Genomic DNA, 14,948 nt, shown 5'->3' with positions numbered 1-14,948 from the left:
TCCTGACATGTGGGAGCCTTAAAGGTTAAGTCATCACACTTCTGGGCTTGCCTGGCAGCTCAGTGGTAAAGAATCCGCCTGTGCATGCAGAAGAATGTGGGTTTGATCCCTGGTCCGGGAGGATCCCCTGGAGACGGAAATGGCAGCCCACTCCAGTACTCTTGTCCAGGAAAATCCCGTGGACAGAGAAGCCTGGTGGGGTACAGTCCTTGGGGTCGCAAAGAGTCAGACACGACCGCGCGACTGAACAGTAGCAGCAGCATCACACTCATCCTTACGGAGGGTTCTGCTCCGAGGACGACACTTGGAAAAGCCCACCCCACTGCCCCCGTCCATTCAGGCTGCTGTAACAAATCCCACGCACTGAGCAGCTTATGAACAACAAGATCTGATGGCTATGCAGGCTGGGAAGCCCAGGATGGAGGCACCTGCAGACCTGGTGTCCGGAGAGAGCTCCCTTCTCGGTCTGCAGACCCTGACTCCCTCTCCTGGCAGAAGGGGACAGAGCCCTGCGCGTGTCACACGCCTACCAGTGCTGGCGGGGGTCCCAGCTGACAGCCTGCACCAGCTGCTGGATGCCTGAGGGACTCAGGCCCCCACCTTCGAGACTTCCCAGGAACACCCCCGAGCCTTCTCTTTTTTTTTTTTTTGGACAAAAACAGTCTCAGCCTGCCCAGGCCAAGCACCACCCATCTGTCGTGGTCCTGTCTGAAATTTCCATGGCTGGCTGTGTGACCTTGGCAGAAAAGCTTCCATTTTTCAGAATCCAAAGATCTGGGTTCAAGACCCAACACTTACAAGCTGATAGGAGTGCTAACCAAGTAGCTGCTCAGAGCTTCTGCTTCCTCACCCAGGAAGCGGGAATAAGAGCGTGTATGTACACGGGGAGACCCCTCGTTAACAGCGCTGTGGACACTGCACAGTGACCGACGGTAGTGTTTACCAACATCAGCAACCAGTCTTTCCCGGACGCCGGCACTCCTCCAGGGTGCCCCGCTGTGTTCACACGGCTCATCGCCAGCAGCCAGTTCTGCCTGCAGCCCACGCCCTGCAGGTCCTGTTCCCGGAGGTCCGAGCGCCGGCCCGTACTGCAGGCCCCGCCCCTCCAGGACATCAGGAAACCCACTAACTCTTCACGGGAAAACACCTGTGATCGCTGAGCAGAAAACGCTCCAACAAAGTCCAAGCTCAAACTAAAAGCAGCCTCATCTTATCTTATTAAAATGACGTTTGGTCTCGCATTGTGAAAGAGAAAAACAGGCTTCAACAAAAGCCCTTTTTAAACAGTAAGTGGCAACTAACACACCCACCTCATTTCAGATAATGAAATCTTTCTTTAATAAATACATTAACTCATAAACTTTTTAATAGATTATACTGCTTTAAAACACTGAAGTAGTTCACTGAACCCTAGTGATTCCTTATAAACTGCAGGTCAACGTGACCTAATTCCACTGCCAGCTACACACTGGAGACAGCATCGCACAAGCACGTGAGGGGACAGGTTCAGCAATGACCGTAACGCCACAGACAGGAAAAATGTTAGGAAATCTCTAGATGCCCATTATCAACTGAATAAATTTAAAAAACTAAAATATATGCATATAAGAGAATACCAACCACAGCAAACGTGAAGGAACTACAGCCACACAAATCAACACAGGGAAATCTTGTTAACGTGACAGTGAAGAGATGAATACACACACACAATGTTAGTCACTGCTGCTAAGTCACTTCAGTCGTGTCCGACTCTGTGTGACCCCATAGACGTCAGCCCACCAGGCTCCCCCGTCCCTGGGATTCTCCAGGCAAGAACACTGGAGTGGGTTGCCATTTCCTTCTCCAATGCATGAAAGTGAAAAAGTCAAAGTGAAGTCGCTCAGTCATGTCCAACTCTTAGCGATCCCATGGACTGCAGCCTACCAGGCTCCTCCATCCATGGGATTTTCCAGGCAAGAGTACTGGAGTGGGGTAAGTCGTGTCCAACTTTTTTGAGGCCCCACGGACTGTAGCCTGCCAGGCTCCTCTGTTCATGGAATTCTCCAGGCAAGCAGACACTGGAGTGGGTAGTCATTCCCTTCTCCAGGGGATCTTCCTGACCCAGGATCTAACTGGGTCTCCTGCACTGCAGGAGGGTCCTTTACCATCAGAGCCCCCAGGGGAGGTCCTGGTGGGAACAGACCCCACACACCCCAACTCAAAGTCTGCATGTAGCAACAAAGATCCCTCAGGCGGCACCGAAGATCCTGCAGGCCACAACTAAGACCCAGGACAGGCAAATAAAAAAAGTCTTTTTAAGTTAAACTTGAGAAGGACTAACTTGTTACCAGCAGGCAACCGTGAGGACCAGGAGCGGTGTTTTCCGGGTCCCATTTGTCAACATCCTGAGGACCACAAACATCCTGAGCACCCAAGAAGGACTCAGAGGGAAGGAGAAATGAAGGAGAACTGACGGAGGTCCCAGGTGCCAAGCCTGTGATGTAACAGAGGCTCCCGGCTGGCCGAGAGGGCAGGGTCTAGACAGAGGACAGCACAGGGTGGGCCAGGGAAAGCTGGCACAGAGATGCCCGCCGTGCGCCCTGAAAAGGACCCCAACCAGAAGTGCCTCCCACGAGAGAACCACGGTCCCGTAAAGGCCACCTCTTCTGCATGAGGCACAGGAGGTATCACTAAAGCACCCTCACTAGTGAGGGGCAGACAGACGACAGAGAACGGGAAGAGCAGAAGTTTAAAGCAAGAACCCTAAAGGGTGCTCCCGGGCGGACAGGGCCCCGGGGGAGGACAGGCTGGAGACCTGGGCTGACGCCAAATGTCCAAAAGAGACAGGCCCCGGGGCCAAGCCCCCACTCCCCAGGGTCTGTCCCGGTTGCCTTTACAGCTTGGGTCTGCTGCTGCTAAGTTGCTTCAGTCGTGTCCAACTCTGAGCGACCCCATAGACAGCAGCCCACCAGGTTCCCCGTCCCTGGGATTCTCCAGGCAAGAACACTGGAGTGGGTTGCCATTTCCTTCTCCAATGCATGAAAGTGAAAAGTGAAAGTGAAGTCACTCAGTCGTGCCTGACTCTTAACAACCCCATGGACTGCAGCCCACCAGGCTCCTCCGTCCATGGGATTTTCCAGGCAAGAACACTGGAGTGGGTTGCCATTGCCTTCTCCACAGCTTGGGTCAGGAAAGCGTTTTTAAAAAACTCAGTCAGGGACTTTCCTGGTGGCTCAGTGGCTGGGAATCCGCCTGCCAATGCAGGGGATACCGGTTGGATCCCTAGTCTGGGACGACCCCACGTGAAAGGAGCGACACAGCCCAAGCGCCAAAACTCCCAACGTGCGCGCATCGCAGTGCCGGCGCTCTTCAACGAGAGGAGCCCCCGCTCCACAACAGACACCCAGCGCAGCTCCAGATCCAGACAGACAGACGGCTGTCTGAGGGCCTGCCTGCGGACACCCTGCTCTGGGAGCGGCCTTCACGTCCGTCTAGAGAGCGCCGACTCAGCCGGTCACGAGCCACCTAGAGGCTGCCCTCTTGAATCGCTCAACACACCCCGCTGAGTACCTGCTCCAGACCAGCCCGGCTGGCACTGCCAAGATGCCAGGGGCGCCACTCTGGACGCAGGAGGAGAAGGGAGGAGATGAGCCTCAGCCGACAGGGCTGGAGGCAGTGGGCAGGAGGGGACAGCCGATGGCGCCAGGCCTCGCGGCGTGACAAGGCGACTCCCTCCTGCGCATCCCAGCAGACTTCTTTCTGGTCTGAACTTGGTCCCCCTACACCAAGGCCCCGGCCTTGAAACAGAACTGATGGGACAGCACCAGAACAGCCTCTTGCTTTTGTTAATTAAAGGCTGAAGAGCAGAGGGTGAAGACAGCCATGAATGAAATGATGAACAGTGACAGGAAATAAAAGGAAAAGGAATAAATTCAAGACGCGGTGGCCAGAGCGTCGTAAAATAAATGAAAAATTATACGGCCACGTTTACGATTAGCTGCCTCCTGTATTCCAGACTCATGGAGTAAGCAGGCAAACCATGTGGTGACTCGGTTTACAGCTCATCAACCCCTCCTCCGCCAGCAGAGTCGTCATGCAGGGTCTCCTCTGGGCTCAATAGCAGTTTCCTGAAAAGTGAACTAAATTAGGGACTGATTTACCATCCACTCATTCCAACCACAGCGATGCTCCCCAGATTTAGAAAATATGCTCAGAAGGAGCGAGTTTTCCAAGGAAATTAACTTTAGAGGGCTTCAGAGGGAGATGCACGGAGCGCCGTCATGACGACAGCACACAGCTCCACCGCCCCTCCGCCCAGTCGCGTGCAGGCCCACGTGGCCCCCGAGGACCCACACCGGAGGGGATCCGGGCTGTCCCACCGTCAGCACCCACGCCTGCCACGCAACGGCGCCACCCGCCCAGTCCCACAAGCTCTCAGCCGCCTCCTGTCCCCGCCCGGCCACCAGCTCCCCGCCAAAGGGACTGGATTCGTCTCCTGTCACACTCCTTGGGGCCCCAGGAGCCGACAGAGATGAGAAGTTACTGAGCCAGCCACTTCACGGATGGCTCTAATACGTCTTAGAAATGAGGGTTCTGACAATAAACTCGTCCCTCCCTTTATGTTGATGGTAAAGAAGTTTCTTCCCCGTGAAAAACCAGTGTGTGAAACACAATACTGGAAACCGACTGTGCTTCAGTTGAAAGAACACGGCAGTGGGATGGACTCACAGAGCACCGCCTCCATAGTGTGGCCCAGGGGCGGGCCGGGGCGCGCAGGGGTGCAGGGGTCCACAGGACAGGACCCGCCAGGCCAGGGCGCGCAGCGTGGGCTGGCACCGGGAGGACTCAACTGCAGACCTGGAAGCCGCTGAGGGTAAATCCCCCTCGTTCTCGTCACAAGACAAGTCTGTAACTGCGTGGTGATGGATGTTAACCAACTCACGGGGCGTTCCGTGATCTGCACGCACACGGACCCTCACGCTGCACACCAGAAACCAACATGCTGATTACGTCTCAATAAAAACACCAGAAACCAACATGCTGATTACGTCTCAATAAAAACACCAGAAACCAATATGCTGATTACGTCTCAATAAAAACACCAGAAACCAATATGCTGATTACGTCTCAATAAAAAGCAAGGAGGGGCTCCCCTAGTGGCCCAGCGGTAAAGAATCTGCCTGCCAACGTGGGTTCAATCTCTGGTCCAGGAAGACCCCACAGGCCACGGGGCAACTAAGCCCCGGCACCCCAACCACTGAGCCCGGGACCTGCTCGACTGAAGCCCACCTGCCCAGAGCCCGTGCTCCCCAACAAGATACGCCACCGCCACGAGGAGCACACTCACTGCAGTGAGCGCAGCCCTCGCCCGCCACGAGAGAACGTGTGAGCAGCAGAGAAGACCCACTGCAGCCAAAATTCCAAATAAGAAATCAAAACACACACCAGGGCGTCCCTAGTGGTCAGTGGGCACAACTCGGAGCTCCCGACGCAGGGCTCGACCCCCACACGCCACGCAGCACCCAGAAAAGACGGACGAACGGGGGCAGGGAGGGGAAGCCTTCTGAAATCAACAGGGGAGAGGCCAGCACAGCAGGCGGCCGTCACCACCTCCCTCCTCCCCACTCCTCCTGACTTTGCTCCAGGCTTGCACTGTGCCCTCTCACCTCTCCGGTCATCCGTCCAGCCCAGAGGACGATCCCGACTCCTCTGTGCTCCCCAAAGCCCCGCGCTCCACCGGCCTTCTTCCCAGCACGTGGGGAAGCACACGTGTCTCCCGTGAACACGCACACAGCTGCCTCCAGGCTGAACCACCTCCGGCTCTCGAGCACACACGCGCCACCTCACGTTAAAGGGTCTGCCACAAAAATCAGCCTTGCCCCCCCCCTCCAGGCCTCACACCGTCCTCCGCCAGGACATCACCCTCTGCAGGCACACGGGTAAAACGCATGAGGCTCGTCCTGCCTGTGCAACTTCTGCCAACCAGCGGCCTCCTGGCTCCCCCTGGAACCCTCCTGCGGGGTCTAGTGCACCACACCCACTCCTTCCCAGACGTCCTCTCCAATAACACCAACCCAGAAACCACCCTTGCCACCTCCTGGAAGCCCACCACGTTAAGTGGGTCTCCAGGTCCACCAGGACCTCCAAACCCGCCCCCCATGTCTATGCCCACCCCAGGCCGCTGTCCCCACCAGGGAGCGCCTCCCCGGCCTCCAGGGCAGTCAAGCAGCTCCCCCACGCCTCCCGTCTGCCGGGCTGGTGTGCTGCCCTCAGGGGACACTGGGGCTCCCCATGCCGGGGGCCGGCCCACTCCGGCCTGCTCGCCACCCCCTCACCCACACGCCCAGGGCCTCTTCTGTCCCTGTGCTCCCCACACTGTGTCTCCAAGGCTAGCAGAAGCGTGCACGGGAAGAAGGTTAGTGGCAAACCTGCCGCGAGGAATGCGAGGGAGCAGGGGGAAGGCGGACGGCCACGGGCGCATCTGAGGAGCGCGGAGCGGACAGGTCTGACCCCACAGCACAGTCAAGCGCGAGGGCGCAGAGCACCACAGGGCCACCGCCGTCCTCTGCCGGCCAGTGAGCTGCGGACCCGGGGCGGAGGGACGCCCGGGGACGGGCCACGGAGATCAGGGCACTAATGCGGTCAGGAGCCCAGGAACGCAAGGGGCAGCATGGCCGGAAAGGCCCTGCCCTGGGCCGACAGGCCTGAGTCCCAAGCCACCTGGCGCCCGGAGGGGCTGCCCCGGGGCCCCATGCCTGGCCACACTAGTGATCACGGGAGCCTCAGCCCTGAGTTCTCGTGACTCTGGCAAGAGGACCCACGACTGTTCTAAGCTCACCAACAGCTTCACGCACCCCCTCACCTGCAGAGCTTGGGCTGAACCCCCCCAAAGAGGAACCAGCATCAGAGAGAGGGAACAGGAGGAAGGGCACTCAGCACCGAAGTTCCCTGTAATGCGGCCCCGGAATGGAAAAGCCCAGGCTGCCCATCCCTCGGGGCCTCCTGATCCTCTGCCTCCCTTCTGTGGTCGGCGGGGGGCAGGTGGGGGGGTATGTAGGGGTGGGGCCTAGAAGCTGCCCCCTCACTCCTGGAGAACTAAGGGAGACTCCCACCCTGGAGAAAGGAAGTCAGCAGGCAAGAGACCAGGTCCCGACCCCAGCCTGGGGCCAGGCCATCACAGACCGCACAGCATCCCGCTGCCCTGAGGACTACAGCCCGGCAGAGGAGGCGCTCAGCGCGCGCTGCAGGGAGGCAGCACTCCGTCCAAGGCTCCACCGCCCCCTGGGGCGCGGAACCAACACCTGCCTGGGGATGCGGTTCGCAGCCACTAACCCAGACTCCTCCCGAGGGAGGGCCAGGCACTCGGTCCCGGGCACTCCTCTGGCTGAGCATCCCCTGTGGAGCCAGCCTCTCCAAGGCTGGGACCCCACTGCACCCAGAGGGCCCACGGGCCAGTCCTCACGCAGCCTGTGTTCAACAGAGGAGCGGGCAAGCCCGGGGGCAGGGAAGACGGAGCGGCTGCAGAGGGCACGGTGAGGGCGGGCGTCACTCCCAGCCGGGTCACCGAGCCCTCCTCATCTGAGCTGCTCTCAGCCAGGCGGGGCCACCCTGACGGGGGCAGAGAAGCGAGATGTGGGGAGATGCGGGCCGGGTGCCTGGCCTGTTTACCTCCACCCACGACCTCCGCGCACCTTCATGACGCTCGGAGGAGAGAAATAGTTCCTCCAGCTCTTGTTTTTAAAAAGTTTAAAAAACAAAGAACAAGTCCAAAATCATCAGAGATTTATTTTTAAGTCACTTTTGTCCTCGTCTAAAAATTAACCCAAAAGGGTCCAGATTTCCTACATTAGACAGAAATGTAAGTGCAGGGGGTGGGGGGGGAATTTTCACTTTAACTTTTTCAAAATGTCTCCAGACAAAATAAAAGGCATTTAATAACGTAAAACGTGACCACTGGGAAACCGTATATTGAGCAGAAGCCCACCCTCACTTGTGTCCACGGCCCTCATCAGAGCAAGACCACCTCCACTCAGGTGGGGCAGGGGGTGGGTTGGGGCCAGAGAAATCCACTCCCCTGAAACACAAGGTCGCTGCCAGAGCACAGACTCCCAGGCTCCCCATGACAGGAAAACAGGAACAGACGATCCGAACAGCCGCTCTGAAAGCACAGCAAGAAAACCACCCCGGTTTATAAAAACACAGGCCGGGGGCTGGGGGACAGCAGCTCAGAACCCCTGAGGAGACAGGCAGGGCCTCCCGGTGGCTCCTGGACCCCAGAGGACACAGAAGACCCCTCCCAGCTCAGTCCCAGGCCCTGAGGACTGAAGACGCTGCAGAGCTTACCAGCAAGGCCCAGCCCGCCCAGCCTCCCCGCACATCTCCCTGACCGCCCCCACGGGGCTCTCCTGCGGCTGCGGGAACAAATGACCACAAACTTGCCGCCTTACAACACACACCCGTCATCCCAAAGCTCCAGAGGTCGGAGGCCGGCACAGGTCCCCCAGGACTAAAGTCATTCTGGAGGGGACCCTGGGAGACCCATCTCCCGCTCACCCAGCTTGTCAGTAGAACTCAGTTTCAAGCGGTTGCAGGACCAAGGCCCTCATCTTCCTGCTGGTCGAGGGCAGAGGCGGACCCCGGTTCCCCGATGCCTCGGGGCCCCCTCCTGCATCCTCAAAACCAGCAACCGCAGATGAGACGGAGCCACGTGCCCCATCTCCAAGGCCTTTAATAACTGCTCAGACTACAGTGGGTCCCCCAGATGCTCCAGGACAGCTTCTCCATCTCAAGGGCAGCTGACAAGCGACCGAAATTCCACCTACGACCCTGATTCCCCTCTGCCACAGAACCGACGCTTCACAAGCTCTGGAGAGAACGTGGACGTTTTGGTGGGGCGGGGGGGACCATTCTGCCAACCACATGCCCCCCACTCAGGCCAGAACCCTGGGGGTCACCCCAACCCCCAGCACCCCGTCCATCAGGGACCACTGCGAGGCCCGTCACAGCCTAGGCCCTGAGCCTGCTCTCGGGAGGACGATGGGGCCTCACCGCTCAGTGACGGGGACCAGGACCCAAGTCCTCCCCAGGCCCCAAGTCCTCCCCAGGCCCCACTCACCGCTCCTCACTTCCTCCGCCAAGTCTCCCTATAGGAATGCTCTGACCCTGACCCGCACCTCCAGGTGGCAGGCTGGCCCCTGCAGCCCTGGGTCCCTGCTTAGACAAGGCCTCCTCTGGGGGACGTGGCATCCTGTGGGTGCAGTGCCCGCTGCCCTGCACCCGTCACCAGGCTGCGGCCGGGCGACCTGCAGACTGCGCATCTGGTGTTCAGCGGCCCTGCGGCCCACGTCCCTCTGCTCAGCGTGGTCCCTGGCACGTGGAAGATGCTCCCCGTGCTTTCTGAATGAGTTACCCACTCAATACTCCTCCCTGCAACTGCGGTGGCCAGCGGGGTGACAGTCAAGCGGCTGGCCCGTTCACTCAGGGCCCCCTCGTGGCTCTGAGCACTGAAAGCTGACGGCTGCCAGAACCAGGACGCTGAACCGTCTTCTGGCCCGGCCCCACCAGAGCACCGTGGCCTTTCCACCCGCAGTGGGGACCCTGAGCACCAACCCCCCACTGACAGACGTTGCCCTGCACAGTCAGCAGAGCGCACGCCATGCGGCACGCGAGGGGGCCACGCCGAAGGGCGGCGTGTGTTCTCACACCTGTGTGCGACGGCCTTGTCATGGCATTTAACGTTAGTGTGGCAAGAACGCCAAGGCCAACAGCAGAAGCGGTGACCCCGCCCCTCCTAACTGGTCCCTGCTGCCGGCCTGGCCTCTCAGCCCCCAGTCCACCCACAACAGGGCACAGAGGCCAGGCCACGCCTCGGGCAGAGTCCTCCGAAGGCCGCTTGCTCAGAAGGAGAAACCGAGAGCCCCCGTCCTTGCCACAACCACGAGCCCCGCCTCCACACCTCATGCCCCATGACAGTCCCCCCGAGCCCCGACCTCAGCAATGGTCACACACCCCCGCGCTTCCCCCTCAAACATCCAGGAGCGTTGCCCCCAAACCAGGGCCTCTGCACGTGCTCACCCCTCTGCTGGGACCACTCTCTCCTGGCCGCCCCCCGGGCCTGTTCCCGCACCTGCTGCACACCTTGCTCAGATGTCACCTGCTCTAGGAGGGCTCGCCCGGCCCTCGTATCGTCCTGAGACCTCCCTGCCCCCCAACCGTCTGTCCCTCTTCCCTTTGTCTGGACTCCAGCCATCGCCTGACAGTTAACGTGCTCCTTAAGGCATCACTCTCCGCCTCCCCCACTCCGCTGTGAGTGCACAGGTTCTGCTCTATTTTATTCACGGATGCATCTCTAGTACCTGGAACCGTGACTCGCACGTTAATATGGGTTAAATAAATATTTGCTGAATCAGTAAGTTATCAGGCTCTCAGAACGGGTCCAAGAGGCCCCTCTCCTCCTCATCTAAGAGATCAGGGCTCGGCCAAGCAAATATCCTCCTGGAGGTCACAGGCACTACGGTCGAGCGCAGGTCCTAGGTCACAGAGGAGGACACGGACGGCCCAGAGCAACAGGGCCAAGGCGCAGGTCAGAGAGGCGGCTGACACCCGGACCGCCCAGCCCCGAGTCAGCCGTCTTCCCATCCTTCATCCAGAAGAGAAGTTTCTAAGGAACCACCAGCCAAACACACAACCTAAGGCCCAGAGCCTGCACAGAAGAGGGGCATCTCCCAGCGAGACCGAGTACGCGGTGTAAGACCTCGGCCAAATCACAGGTTCTCTCCAGGCTCATCTAGGAAACAGTTCGCATCAACCACCACTTAATGGATTTTGCAGTAACAATGCAGGCATGAGTACGGAACACTCCCTAAACGCGCGGAGCCCACTGGTGGTGGAGAAACCAAGCACTTCCAACACCACTGAGTGTGACGCACAGGGGGGTACTTCAGTCCGAAATCAGGCCTCACCGGGAGGCGCACTGGAAGTGAGTTGTTTAAAATCCTTAGAGAAAGCCAGGCAAAGGAGAGGGAAGGGAGGAAAAGAACATTCTGGTCAGCTACAAAGGCACAAAACCGAGAGGCATCACACAGCAGGTACAGCAAGGAACCCACAAGGCCCCCAGCTCCACTGAGGGCAAAGCTCAGAGCAGGGAGGGGCGGGAGACGCGGCTGGTGAGTCGAGCGGGCTCGGGTCATAGAGGGCCTTGCGCGTCCTGCAAAAAACACCGAGGCTTCTCTGCACCGCATTTCTGGGAAAACCACCACGCCTACCTCAGCGAGGCCCAGAGTGTGCTTGGAGGACAGAGGGCCTTTTATAAATTCTAAAACACCAGCGAGGGACTCCCCGGGCGGTCCACCTTCCAGCACAGGGGATGCAAGCTCAATCCCTGGTCGGGGAACTAAGACCCCACATGCCTCTTGGCCAAAAAACATAAAACAGGAGCAATATTGTAACAAATTCAACAAAGACTTTTAAAAATGAAATAAACCACCAGGGAGACAAATGTGTGCAGGGTGGTAGGAAGAGGGCCTGGCAAACGCTGACTGCAAGATGAACATCAGCCACTACTGTCAAGGAACTGTTCATTGTAAAGGGCTGTGCCATACAAAGAGCCTTTAACCGCTCTGTATTTTGTGGTGGGTGTATTCTTCCACCTTCGGGTTGCTCTGGTTGGGGCCCACACTCAAAAAAAAAAGCTAATTACAGGACCCACTCACAAGAGCTGACGCAGCGGCTGGAATCGGCGCGGATCTGACCGCGCAGTGCTTGTGCAGCTGAAGCAGGTGCGCGGCCAGCAAGCCCCAAGGGAAGGCCACCTGCCGACGGGGAACGGGCACACCTCCACAGCTCCTCCCGCCGCCGCCAGAGGCGAGGCCGCAGGAGGCAAGGGGCCCGCGGCGGCCATGCAGGCCTTCCCTCATGGGCCGGCCTCCGAGGTGCCCGCCACGGCGGGTCACAGATCCCACTCTGAGTCTGGAACGATCTCAGGGAGCTGCTCTCTACAGTGCCTCTGCACAGCACAGACTCAAAACCCCAGAACAGGCCCGGCGGTCTCTGGCGATGCAAGATTTCACAGAAGAAACCTGAGGACAGCAGCAAGCTCCCATGGCTGCCACAGCCAGGCACCCCAGACCCACTGGCTGGGCCCCAGGGACGTCCTGCCCCAGGGCTGGGCGCCAGAAGGCCAAAGTCTCGGTCCCGGCGGGGCCCCGGCCTCCCCCAAGGCTCTGGGAAAGGATCCCACCCTACCTCTTCCAGCGTCTACTGGCTGCCAGGAATCCGCAGCTTCCCTGGTCAGTAAAGGCATCACTTCAATCTGCCTCCGCTGTCCGTGCCATCCTCCCTACATCTGTCTCTCTGGGTGCAAATTTCCCTCTTCCCCTAAGGACACCAGTCACTGGACTCGCACTCTCCATAATCCAGAATGGCCTCATTTCTCATTTTAACTCAATTCCATCTGCAAATACCTTGTTTCCACATAAAGTCAGACTCACAGGTTCCAAAGACCTGAATTTTGGGAGGGACCCTATTGAACCCAAAGTAAAGTAAAAAAAAAAAGTAAGTAAACTGAAGCTGCTCAGTCGTGTCCGACTCTTTGCGACCCCATGGACTGTAGCTTACCAGGCTCCTCCATCCATGGGATTTTCCAGGCAAGAGTACTCGAGTAGGTTGCCACTTCCTTCTCCAGAGGATTTTCCCAACCCAGGGATCGAACCCAGGTCTCCCACACTGTAGGCAGATGCTTTACCGTCTGAGCCACCAGGGAACTCCCCTTGAACCCAAGATAAGGACAAATACCCAAGAGACACAGTTACGGATCCAAAGGTTTATTCACCATCAGAACTAACACAGAAGCTCCACTACTCTCTTGCCTGAGGTGGTGGTGAAGAATCAGAATCCATTTAGACTGAGGAGGTACCAAAATCTCAGGACCTAAAAACAACACACAAAACGGTTCTGCCAGCGGCCCCTTTGCCCTGGAGTCAGCGCTCTAGAGCGTCTGGTCCTGTCACCGCTACACCCGCCTCCTCTCTGACGTTTCAGAACTTTCACATCATCTTGGACCCTGACATGGGCTGTGATGATACCTCTGACTGTTCTTCAAGGACCATCCTATACAGTAAAACAGGGTCTTTGGCCAACTTTAGTGACCCCTGTCCAAAAATCGCTGTTCTGGGCATACAGTAACTCAGCTCCTGCTAACTGCCAGACCACTCTGAAAATTAAGCCTTTCTGATTGGGCACAGTGAATTTCAAAGTTTATAATTCTATCACTCAAACAATAGTGCTTACTATGCAGCCTTAAAAATAAACAGTGCTCATGCATGATTCTACTTGGAGTTAAGACCACAATTCTTCATCTTCAGTATCTGACACTTTTAGTTTGCAAACAGGACCGTGTTTAGAAATCCTGTAGCTTGTTTCTCTCTAATCTACGTTCACCAGCAGTTGATTTCTTCCTAAGTATTTTCCGAGTGGTGTCTCCCTGTTTCCTTGGGGCCCTGGCCGGGCAGGGCCACACATCAATTACAGGAGGACTTTGGAGTAGTACAGCTTCCAAGGTGCACCCAGGTCACTGCTGGCACTTATTTCAAAAAAAAAAAAAATGTTTTTTTAATTTTCTTCCTGCTGTTGACTCAAGACAGGAGTTGGGTTTTGAGGCCAGGAAGTTGGGATGGTGGAAATTCACAGGGAGCCTCAAAGTACTCTTCCTAGCCCGGGGCAAAAGCAGCCAAACCCACAGGAGACTGGAAGGCCAGTCGAGTGGGTCCAGGCCACCACGCCCCCTGCAGAAGCTCACCCGCCCCGCGGGGACAGCCACCCGGCCACTTTCCGCGCTCCACCGACTCCTCGCGGCTCCAGGAGAGGGGGCTCCTACGTGCAGCCCCGGCGGCCGAAGAGTCTCCGCAGAAAACACCCTGGCGGTCTCAGGACAAACACCCTCCCCTCTGGCCTCGCTCCTACGTGCAGCCACGGCCACCTCCCAGACCCCACAGTCCGCGCCACCGGACACCCTGGGCAGTCCCCCCGGAACCCCGATCGCCTCTCCGCACCCCCGATTCCTCCCGCAGCCCCCGGGGAGCCGACGCGCCCCCTGACCCCTGACCCCTGACCCCGACCCGGGGCCCCGTCACACCCACCTGCCCGGGACCTTGCTGCTGCCACGCTTCCAGAACTGCTTCCTGGCCCCGTCGCTGGCCATGGCCCCTCCTCATCGCTCAGACCCACGGCCCCGACACCCCGAGGGCGGCCAGCCCTCCGCGGCCGCCCCTTCCTGTACCCCGTTTGGCGCCCCCCTCAGCGATCCCTGGGATTCCCCGAAAATGTACAGCCGAGAGGCTCTTCCGCCTCCCTCCGGAAGTTGTGCTTCCGCACGCCCGGAAGTCCCGCCCCCGTCCCCGGAGAGCGAGACGCACGACGCGAGCGCCCGACGTCACTACAAGGCGCCTCCGGGGGGCGGTGCCCTGGAGACTCTGGAGTTAGGCTGCTTGTTAGCCGCGATGTCTAGAGGCCCCGGGTTCTCCTGAGAGGCTCGCCGAGCGATGGTCCTCACCAGAGAGCGGAGCAACGTGGGGACCGAAGGCACCCGTCCGCGGGGGGTGGTCGAGGGTGTGACTGTCGCGCACCCTTGAGGGGGGCCGGTAAACACCCGGTGGCTGACAAACTCGTGTAGGCAGGGCAGCTGGGCGAGAGCGTGGCGAGGGGCTTTGTGAGGGTCGGTGGGGGTGGGGCGGGGGTGGGGCCGGGGCGAGTGAGGGGCTGGGGGGCTGGAGGCGCTGGGCCGGGGGCAGGATGGCCGAGGAGGGGCGGGGGTTGGGCCAGGCTTCCCGCGTAAGAGCTGCCCCTGAAGCAGGAAGATGCCCCCACCTCAGCCCTGACAACGGGCAGGTGAAATATTCTCGGAGTTTCAGAGACTTAGTTCAGTCCAGTCGCGTCCAACTCTTCGCGACCCCATGGACCGCACCACGCCAGGC

General features: G+C 58.7%; 1 protein-coding gene across 2 annotated transcripts in view; it reads right to left on the bottom strand.

The window, feature by feature from the left end:
• The window catches only part of TBC1D22A (TBC1 domain family member 22A), a 256,637-nt gene extending 242,284 nt beyond the window's left edge, over positions 1 to 14,353 (bottom strand). Inside the window, exon 1 of one of the 2 annotated variants that reach the window (XM_005207532.5) lies at positions 14,115 to 14,353. In XM_005207532.5, coding sequence (XP_005207589.1) covers positions 14,115 to 14,176 — 62 coding nt within the window. In that variant the 5' untranslated portion in view covers positions 14,177 to 14,353. 2 annotated transcript variants of the gene reach the window in all.
• Between the last annotated feature and the right edge of the window lie 595 nt (positions 14,354 to 14,948).

This window comes from Bos taurus, chromosome 5 (assembly GCF_002263795.3).
Source record: "Bos taurus isolate L1 Dominette 01449 registration number 42190680 breed Hereford chromosome 5, ARS-UCD2.0, whole genome shotgun sequence".
NCBI classification, from domain to species: domain Eukaryota; kingdom Metazoa; phylum Chordata; class Mammalia; order Artiodactyla; family Bovidae; genus Bos; species Bos taurus.
The sequence above is the reverse complement of the archived record's forward strand: the minus strand, read 5'-3'. Positions and strand labels throughout refer to the sequence as shown.